At 38.5% G+C, this 10530-nt stretch overlaps 1 protein-coding gene across 3 annotated transcripts; it reads left to right on the forward strand.

Moving 5' to 3' along the window:
- The first annotated feature begins 1843 nt into the window (after nucleotides 1-1843).
- LOC123968498 (protein tyrosine phosphatase type IVA 3-like) lies at nucleotides 1844-10530 on the forward strand. Of its 3 annotated transcripts, none has more exons than XM_046045314.1 (7): nucleotides 1844-1958; nucleotides 4133-4617; nucleotides 6539-6676; nucleotides 6827-6919; nucleotides 7008-7138; nucleotides 7600-7674; nucleotides 8493-10530. In XM_046045314.1, the coding sequence occupies exons 3-7, from the start codon at nucleotides 6557-6559 to the stop codon at nucleotides 8608-8610; spliced, it is 537 nt and encodes a 178-aa protein (XP_045901270.1). In that variant the 5' UTR covers nucleotides 1844-1958; nucleotides 4133-4617; nucleotides 6539-6556; the 3' UTR covers nucleotides 8611-10530. The 3 variants fall into 3 exon arrangements, with proteins under 3 accessions (XP_045901270.1, XP_045901272.1, XP_045901271.1); XM_046045315.1 differs by lacking the exon at nucleotides 1844-1958 and adding an exon at nucleotides 2086-2201; XM_046045316.1 differs by lacking the exon at nucleotides 7600-7674.

Consider the following 10530-nt stretch of genomic DNA (forward strand, 5'->3'; position numbering starts at 1 on the left):
ACAGAATGTGAATGAGCGATAATTACTTCTGTTACATGTTTAGATGTTGTTTGCAGTCAACGTCTTCATTAAAGGACATCAAGGCAGAGTAGAGTCCTCTCTTTTCCCATCTTTTTCTTCTTCCTTCTGAAGGTCTTCATCTGTCTATCTGTCACAAAAGGTGACGGGTCACTGCAATGAAAATCAGAACCACAGCACAGCTTGAGCTATAAGCAGCAGTCACGATCATGAACATTTTAAGGTAGTGCTTCAGCTAATTTTAGATAGTATGATGTGTTTTTAAAGCTCTGTGCATGGTTGAACAGTGATATTAAACTCTACTCAAGGTGATTGATAGTGAGGTGAGGCCCCAGTTCTGCCTTGTGACTCTCTGGACTCACATGCCCTCACCATAGCCGCGTGCACAAATTGGAAGCAGATCAACTTAAGAGTGAATCCTAAAAACTCACAAACCCAAAGCTGCATGGATTTCTTTTAAGAATGTCTCAATATATGTTGGTTTAGAAAATGTGTCCTGCAATTTTCACTGTTTTTATTAGATTTTTGGATGAACAAATCGTTGCGCTTTGGCAACCATACAGCAGCTTTTCACAGTAGCTTGGCTGCAGGAAAACAACAACAACAACAACAACAACAAACTTGGGACTATTGTCAGTTAAGGGGAAAGTTAATTCCATGAACTGGGACTCAAGGGTTTGACTTCCAATCTGTCTGCTAGCTCAAAGGACTGTCTATTTTTAGTTGGTTCAGGGAGGGGAAGGGGGAGAGAGGGAGAAAAGGAAAACAAGAGAAGGTCCAAACAGACGTGCACAGCAGAAAACTCTCATTAGACCTACAATTTTACAAATTCTTAAATTTATATTTGAGAGAAGCGTGAGCTGAAAACACTAATCTGCATTTATTGTGTTACTGAGCACTCCACTACATGTGAGACCACATATTTCTCTTATAATTATCAGCCTATGGGAAGGGTGAGGAGAGTGGAGGAGGGGGGCAGCACCTCTTCTTTACTCTGGAAAAAGGAGTCAAGTGGATGAAGAGGAGGAGGAGGAGGAGAAGAAGGAGGACGTGAGGCTCGTCTCCTCTCTCTCTAAGAGCATTAACTGTAGAGTGTTCTGGTGGTGACAGGGCTGTCAGGGTCAGATGGCTGCCCAGCCTGATTAGACCAGCTCACAGCAGATCCTCAGCCCGGCACACTGCACTGCAACAGCAAGGTAGAGCCACAATCTGGTACACACACAGTACACCGCAGCGGTTACTGACACGCCAGGAGGGACAGGGAGAGGTGGATAGTTCAGTCTTTTAGTGGGACAGAGCTACAGGTTGTTGCAGAGAGACTTCATTTTCTGCTGCCAGACATTTCAGCTTCTAGTGGCAGAAAAAGACTAAAAGCAGGTGGACTTTGCTGTGGCAAAGAGGCAGAAGACCTGTCTGGGCTTAGTCTGTGGTTGGAGATGACATTGAAGAGCAGGTAAGGACAAACACCAAATTAATAATATCTTTGTTTTGCTGCTGTTACTTCCAGGATCATAATCAAATATTATTTTGGAAGGAGCGTGGCGCCCTGCTACAACAAGTTTTGTAACTTTTGTGGAAGGTAGAGGCAATTACAAAGAAATTCCATATAAATGAATTTCCACAGTAGTGTTACAGGAGATAGCAATCAAGCTAATCATATTTCCTCACTGGAACTGTGGAACACACAGTATACTCGCGTCGGAAACTTGTATCCACAAAAATTTGATGTGTCATTGAATCAGCTGCTAGTATAGAAACAGCTATAAATACAGCTGCAGAGTATTCTGTGTCTACAGGGGTTTACTATAACAGGCAGTCAGCTGGTTGTGTGTCAGCACTCACACTGTTGTAGAACTGTGGCTGCTTCTGCAGGACTTCGGTGTAACTGCCAGTCAGTGTTTTGTGGATTTCCGTGTTCAGCAGCCAAGCTGTCCACTGGGGTAAGAGGAGAGGCTGTATACTGCAGGCCTTCAGGAACAACTCAAATTTACGAATTTAGCACAATTCAGAGTGACTCGTGATTGGAGCTGTCACAGACAACCTCCTCTAAGTGGAAGGCACTACACTACAGGTTAATGTGCTGCAGGATTTATCCTGTTTGAGGCTACAACCAACCCTGCCTTGTTGTTGTCTTTACTACTAACCTCCAAGCTCGCTGTGTCTCATTCAGCCTCACATTGCAGGTACTGTAGAAAGGTTTGCAACCTATAACGGCAGCTCTAAAATCCATTTTTAACTCCTTTGGGTCCTGACCCAGCCCGTGACAGGGAAGCAGCCAGACCACAAACTGGGGTCGCACCTGTTTTTACAAACTAAACTGAGCTCTAAGGTAACAGGGGAGATCAGCTTTACAGTTTTAATTGGAATTACTGCTACCGTCTAGCCATTTCCCTCATACTTCTTTATGCTTTTGGATGTTGTTTTTATATTAAGTCACTCGGCTTTAGATGTCAGCAAAATGTCCGAGGTAAGTTGTACTAGTACTTGTGAGGAATTAGTATTCACATTTGTTTTATGTTTTGATGTTTTATAGCTTGTTTATACCTATTGTGTCTCTCAGTTTCAGTGAATTCATTGCTTTGTCTTGAGTATTACAGAGCCATCTGTCATGTTACTTTGTGTGATACAAATTAGTTTTTATTGTATTAGTCTCAGTTTTAATTTGGTTGTGCTTGTGTTACATGAAATTAAATTAAATCTTCTTTTTACACTTTGAATTGACTGGATGGGAAATTATTGACCTCTATCCTGATTAGCGGTAACACAGAATAAATTCCTAATTATAGATCGTCAACAACCTGGAATACACTACACTCTTCTGGAAGAGTTAGTGAGTAAGTCGGCATGTGATTATGAAGAGAGAGAGAGTGTGTGTGTGTATTGTCAGAGCTGAGGTGAAGAGGTGACCACAGATTATTATTATAAGTACCTCTGGACTTCCCCTGTTGTTTGTCTGAATGTTTGGGCATGAGTAAGAGGATGGTTACATCTTTGACTACCATGATATTTATCTGACAGACGTGAATTTCCCAAAAATATACTGAACTAAGCATATCCTGTTGCTGGAGTTTAACCCAATGTCTTTAACATCAGAGCACATAGAGAAATGAGCTATTAAACACAAATTCATAACACAACATTATCTTGGCTAAATAGGCCCTAACTTTAAGTTGTTATGATCAAGCTAAATAATAAAACATCTCTGCAGACATCTACTACAGATGTATGTTTGCATGACAAGATATGCCGTATTTTTAGTAGTGATGTGACATACATTATAGATGCAACCAAAGAACTCCAAATATATATTGATGAATGAAGCTTACTGGCCAGCAACCACTTTTCAATCCGAGGCCAATATGTGTAATTTAAAATGGCAAATGTTGGCAGCCCTAGTCTACCTCAAGTAGCAAGTGAGCTAACCTTCCTTTTTAAACCTTCCCTTTTATTTTATTTTACAGTTTGTACTCCAATATGTGGTCTTTTGTTTCAATCTGAGCAACTGCCCTCATATTCATGACTCCTCTACACTTACAATCCTCTTGGAGTACATTAAATATAACTCCAGTTTTCAGACTTTTTTTCCTTTAGGCCAAATTTAATTTAGTTGATGTTGTGCAGGCTAATCTAATAACATTTTCCATATTTTGTGAGCCACATCATGTATTAGATTTTCTAGCTCCTGCTGCATCTGTCATCTTTTTCCCAGCTTTCTTGTCCATTCATGCAAGTAGGGACACTTTTGTAGTTCAGAAAGTGCATGAGGTGATTGAGTGTGTACGTGTGTATGTGTGTGTATGCATTTGTCTTGAATATATGGTATTCGGCAGCATTTGGCATTTAAAAATAATTTTAAATTTTTATAATGATCATGTGTGTGTTTGTGTGTTTATTTATGTATGTCAGCCAATCAGTTGCCCTGCTGTTGGCCTCCACATTACAGATGAAGGCTTTCAATATAGTTTGCCATACACTATGGGGTGATTTTGCAGATACTGTACAATGTTGGAACACTGGAACAAATGCTAAATTGTTGAAATTTTTTTTTTGTACCTTCACTAGTGTTTATTATTATTATTATTTAAAGAGTTAATTTTCTTCATTTGTTCTTTAGAATTGCTGGTTGATGGAGTTTGTGCGAAGGAGTGGTGACTACTGCCATGCCCAACACATTTAGACTCTATCTGGGATGAAGCTGCACCATGCAGTTCTGCGGCCCTGAAACCTGAAAGACCATTGGCCTTTGCCCTCTGAACCAGCCATCTCATGGGGTAACAAGTGGAGCCTTGGCACTGAAAGCTAACTGGAGAGAGAAGGAAAGAGAAAGCTACTGAGAGACAAAGAGAGAAAAGGACCTGACAATCAGAGAGATAAAAACAGAACAGAGAGAGAGAGAGCTGACCTTCCTGGACTATAGGATACAATCAACTGATGGGGTAAAACGATATTACAACACAACGGGACCTCAGGATTGGGAAAATACCTTAAACTGCTATAAACAGTCTCCAAATAGGAAGTTCCACAAGGGACAGGAAGACTGGAGACACCTGGAAACCTGATCTACCACAGAGCAGCAAACTGCTACAGCTGGAACTAAAGGTGAGGGGTGACTCGTCACCAGATCTTGGCTAAATATAGTGATGCCATAACACTTTTCAACTACAGCACTTGACTAGCGTCACACATGTGACTGGGTATTACAGGATTCTGTGGAGTTTTTTTAGTGTGGCCAGTATGAGCTGAAACCAACTTTTGATTTGCCTTTCCAGGGATGTAAGATTTTTTACAATGGCAGATAAATTTATGTTTTTATATCCCAGGCCTCGTGTTTAAATAGTATTCACTATTTTCCCCATTTTCACTGGTATTTCATGCCCTTTAGAAGTTGTGACAGTTATAACACAGGTGAAATTCCCTTATTTGAAATCAGAAAACAATGCACTGACAGAGCACATCTGGCACCCTGCTTACATTGTCATAACAGAAAACATCAGTATTTGTACCAGTGCCATTGCTGCTGGGAAGGGGATTGACCAGATGTGCCTCTCCTGTGTTCTTGGGAAGTGTAAACCTGTTGCTACAAAACTTCTGTAGTGCATGGTATACAGTGTTATAAATAAGCAGTTCTGGCTATGACAAGTTCTTCAGCCAGACGGTTATGCCCAACCTGCTGGCTTAGTTTATTCACATTTACTGTGTTGCCTTCCTCGTTTGTTTACTCACATGTGAGGACTTGTACCACCCAGATAGATCAGCACTCTAAATTAAAATAGTGGCTGTGTGTGCTATGGGGAATGTAAGGCATCCATTAATTAAGATGCCAGTCAACAAGAGACACTCGAAAGATCTGCACCATTGATAGTTACAATTCTTTCATATTTGTTTTTGTTTACATCCAATAGTGTATCAAGTGCAGTATAAATGTTTTTTAATCATAAGATGCGTGTGCGATTAGTGATAGATACATCACCTGCATTTTGTTTTTTACAGAATGTTTCTATAAAATGCTCTTTGCAAAGGCACACAGGTGTTTTCAGTTATTCTGGTAAATTAGGTTGACGATGCCAGAGAGCTATGAAAGGAATTAGAGGAGGTCAAAACCCAATGTACAAATTGATAGAGGTGTGATTTGTCCCCCTTACCAAGTGTAATCGAAGAGTGAGCGAGACGTCAGTCAATTACAGTCTGTAAACACCTGTGCGGGTGTAGGGCCTTTAACTGTATTACGGTCTCTCTTTGAACACGGTTTTCCTATTACTAGATTTGCTTGTTTTTACTCAAATTCAAATTAGCTTTATTGGCATGAATGTATAGCAACAATATTGCCAAAGCTATATATAAAGTACACATACGTACTGTATATTGCATGACACTTATATAAACAGACTGTAAATATGTGACCTTGTGATGGGTTTTGAGATGTCTTAAGATTGTTACAGGTTTAGTTGCATTTAAGAACATTTCAAAAAGCCGCAGTAATGCAGCCTAGAGGAGTCAAACTGTGTGGCCAGGTTTCACATCAGACATTTTGACTTGTCAGAGTAGGAAAAACACACTGTAATGTTACTATTAACATTAAGAAGGACTCTGTATTCAAGTATCCCAGTAAGCTGTGGCAGTGTGGCAGTAAATGGAATTTAGCCATCATTAATTTTCTTGTATTCACATGTGTTTTTCCTACTGTGACATGTCAAAGGGTCTGCATATTGGTGTCATAAGTACAGTAGATGATAGTAATACTTATTGGGCTAGGGTTGTGATAAATCTGTAACATGTATGTGTACATGCATGTGTGTGTAGTAAAAAGCCTTTTAACTTTGAGGTAACTGAGAAAAATAGTTAAAGCCCTTCCCCGACTTCATGTGGTGTCTTTTTAAAAAAAAATTATAAGCAAAAAGATCTTAAAAGGTGCACCAAATGTGGCTCAAAAGTATTTGACATAATTTTTCATTATATGAAGCCAATCATGACATTATTGATTATGGGCTTATGACTAATGACTAACTGCTCACACATAAAGGTCAAAGTTCATCCTGGGATGTCAAAGGTCACACTGGCTGCCATGAACCGTCCAGCTCCAGTGGAACTGTGCCATAAGAACATGAGATTCCTTATCACACACAACCCCACTGACAGCACACTCGGCTCCTTCATAGAGGTAAGTAACGTGTGTGTTGTCAGACCACCATCAGTGACACTTTTTTGTTTTCCTTTGCTGATTACTAATAGACATTTGAACTGAATGATTGATGCACTTGTGTTTTGGCGTATTTGTGAAAAACATCTCCTACCACTGTTGCCCTTTCAGGACCTGAAGCGCTTCGGTGCCACCACAGTTGTTCGAGTCTGTGATGTCACCTATGATAAAACATCATTGGAGAAAGATGGCATCAATGTGGTGGTGAGCACGCACTAAAAATGCATGTACACACACACTCAGCTTATGATAAAATACAGAAGTACAGTAACTGTTCTGCTTTTCTTTTTAGGATTGGCCGTTTGATGATGGAGCCCCGCCCCCCAGTAAGCTGGTTGATGATTGGTTGAGTCTGCTGAAAAAGAAGTTTCAGGAGGATCCAGGATGCTGCGTGGCTGTTCACTGTGTGGCTGGACTGGGGAGGTGAGCGATCCACCAAATTATAACAATAACAAAACAAAAAAAATCATACATCTCACACAGTTTGTCTCTGAACTGAATCGAAGAGAGAGAGAGGGAGTCACACGGACAAACACATACAGGGCAGCAGAGATTAATGCAGAGAAAGCTGAAAAATTATGAAATATAAGACATCACACAGTAAGACAACACTGGTATCACTAGTATAAAACTAGGTCAGACTGGTTGGATTACAGTTACACCACAATTTTGTGGCTCTAAAAGATGATGCCTTTTGCTTTAATGGCATTGACATTTCTACACCTACAGATTCTAGTAGGCTAATGAGAGATAAAGAGACCAAAACAGTTGCTGTAACCTTTATAAACAGCACTGAAACTTTTTTTAAATTATAAAGATACAAAGTGATTATTTTTACTCAGACATCAGACTCAACACATGACTCTGTGTGTTTATGCACACAGGGCTCCTGTGCTGGTTGCTCTGGCTCTGATAGAGAGCGGGATGAAGTATGAAGATGCTATTCAACTCATCAGGCAGTAAGTACATTTATACGCTACATCCTTATCATGGAGAAACAGAAATAACAGCAGTATATTACAAAAACCTGGAACAACTGAAGCACAATGTTAAATTTTAAAATTTACATTCACATTTACTCACTTGGCAGATACCTTTATCTAAAGCGACTTGCGTTTGAGGAACAACATACAAGCATTGTATGTAACATACTGTACACAAGAAAGCTTTGTTTAATGTGTAAAATGCTTAACATGGTTCAGGAATAAATCTGTACACCACAAGCTGTGTTTTATAGAGAGCATGTATATGCTTTCTCCATTTCCCTCCTCTCTTCCACCTTTCCTTTCTTTTCTGTCATTCTCTTCAATCATGACTGCTGCTGTAAACTGTTAAAGCACTTTAAATAAACAGGAGTAAAACACCCAGTAGAGTGAGTGGAGGAAGGCTAACTTGCTCAAGGATTAAACTTTCTTTCTTTGGTGCCATCTGGTGGTGGTATCAAAGAAGACAATGTTCCAGAAAGCAACACGCGCTGGTACTCAGCTGTCACATGTGTGGTGCCAAATGAAAAGCACATGCAGAGCAATAAATGAACAAAATTATAGGGATCCTTTTTATTATGTAAGAGATGAACCAACGACAAAAAACATAGAATGCATTATGAGTTTCCTCATGTCCCATGAGTCTATACCAAGCACAGAATGAATACACAGATGAAGAGATTAGATAGAGTGCTATTTTACAGTCAATATATACAGAGATACAGAAAAGACCATTTTCAACTTTCATGCCATTGGCTTCCTCCATACAGCGTTTGTCTTTGTGTGTGTTTCAGGAAGCGTCGTGGAGCCATCAACAGTAAACAGCTAACCTACCTGGAGAAATATCGATCCAAGCAGAGGCTCCGCTTCAAAGACTCTCACGCACACAAGAACAAATGTTGCACCATGTGAACGCACACACAAAGACACACATAAAGACACTCAAACATACTGTACCCTTCAACAAATGCTCTCAGGAATCCAGCCATACAAGCCTTGTGTCACTGAAACACTATATTCAGTGGCACACACTAAAAACTAAAAAAACACTCAAATATATATTGGGCTTCATTGGGCCTGAGAACTTTTTAAAATGTTTTTAAAGCTATTTTATTAGAACATAGCTTGTTTCCCTTATTTGTAATGTATTCTGGTCTTAAATAGTATTTTATTGGTATGTCTGCTCCATGGTTTACTGTGAAGAAAGGTGGCGAAGATGGGCGAGGGAGAGAAATACACTTAAAAAGTTAGGGTTTGTAGAGGCACATCTGCTTTATTAGATAGTTCTGGAAAAGACACAGGGGTTTAGGTCAGGGATAATGTGTTGAGGATTATGAATCACCTTCAAATTTTCAACAAAATAAATCCATAGTATGCAACTATGAGGACACCTAGACAGATTTGGTGTAGGACTGATTTATGATGACATATACCTGATGTATAAACCTGAAATCATATCGGATATTTTGTGTATTTACATTGTTTTGTACAGATGTTCAATGTGTTTCTTTCTTCAACTTTAACTTCGCCATAATCACAGTATAAAATTACATGAAGAGTGTTATTTGCGATTGTTGTATTGCATGAAAAATCTTAGGCACTTTAAAAATACAATTTTTAGAATAAATCTTGAACACTGAAACACAGAACTAAAATAATATTGGTAGTGTTTTCACTGTAAATTAGTATTAATATTCAAAGTTGACCCTCTCTTTTAAATTATTCCGGCTGTTTCTCTGAAGCCTATTACTGGAAATATAAGGGCTCATTTTCAGCTTCTAAAATGCTAGATGAAGCATTTTGGTAAACATATCGCCTTCATTTGGTTTTGTCACAGCCACTGTTTTAATATGACTTCATTGTGATTAGGTTACGTGTTTACATATCAGCGTGTGCATTACATTATTCTCTGTTTACTGAAACCCACAGAAGGAAACATCAAGCCAGGTTTAGAGTACTCACATGTATTATAAAAAAGAAAATGTTAATAATTTTTCAGTTACATTATTACACATTCTAAAATGAGAGAGAGATGTAAACTAGTTGTAAATAATATTTAATGAGGTATCGTTATTTATCACTTTCATTCTCCTAGAGGCCAGGTTGAACTACTCCCATTCATTGACAACAACAACAAAAAATCATTGTGGTTATTACAAATTAATTTTTTATGTTCCTGTGTCAGGGAGGTATTTTCATTTTATCAGCAATTTATGACACAAAATTTTAATCCAATATATATAGATAAATTGAGATGTTTGTCTAATCCTAGCACATATATTTTTGTGCATCATGACTTTTAGAATAGGCTAGAGTACATATATATATTTTATTGTGGAGTGGCGTTTACTTATTTGTATTGTTTCTGAATGATGCATTTAACCAACTGCTTCTGACACATTTTTCATTCAAAATTGATTGTTTTGGTGATGATAGAGAATGCACTTTAGTAGGTTGCATATATTAGTCTGCTCATCGTCTATGAAAAAATATGGTCAGCCTGAACTGATGTCATGAACAACAATTTGTGAGAAAGAAATAATATCAGAAGGTGTAGAATTAAAATAATGTAGGAAGAAGTAGAGATTTAGAGAGGAAAGAGGATCTATCTATCTATCTTTACATGAAAGTTTAACTTTTTTTTTTAAAGAAACTGGCTGCAGTTTATTTGTTTATATTGTGTGTGCGTGTGTTTCTTTGAATATGCGTGTGTGCTTGGTAGTCTTTAGCTATTATTAATCACTGGGACTGGCCTGAGCTGACACTTTTTTATGTAAAAACAAATACTGTAAATGTCTGAATGTTTGTAAATTCTTGCATTGTTTAATAAAG

This window comes from Micropterus dolomieu, linkage group LG03 (assembly GCF_021292245.1).
Source record: "Micropterus dolomieu isolate WLL.071019.BEF.003 ecotype Adirondacks linkage group LG03, ASM2129224v1, whole genome shotgun sequence".
Lineage (NCBI taxonomy): Eukaryota > Metazoa > Chordata > Actinopteri > Centrarchiformes > Centrarchidae > Micropterus > Micropterus dolomieu.

What these genes read in the sequence shown, in the direction of transcription:
- LOC123968498 (XM_046045314.1), top strand. Translation starts at nt 6,557, where the DNA reads ATGTCAAAGGTCACACTGGCTGCCATGAACCGTCCAGCTCCAGTGGAA. An exon ending in CACTCGGCTCCTTCATAGAG is followed by an intron (nt 6,677 to 6,826) that starts GTAAGTAACGTG and finishes TTGCCCTTTCAG; the next exon opens with GACCTGAAGCGCTTCGGTGC. An exon ending in GCTATTCAACTCATCAGGCA is followed by an intron (nt 7,675 to 8,492) that starts GTAAGTACATTT and finishes TGTGTGTTTCAG; the next exon opens with GAAGCGTCGTGGAGCCATCA.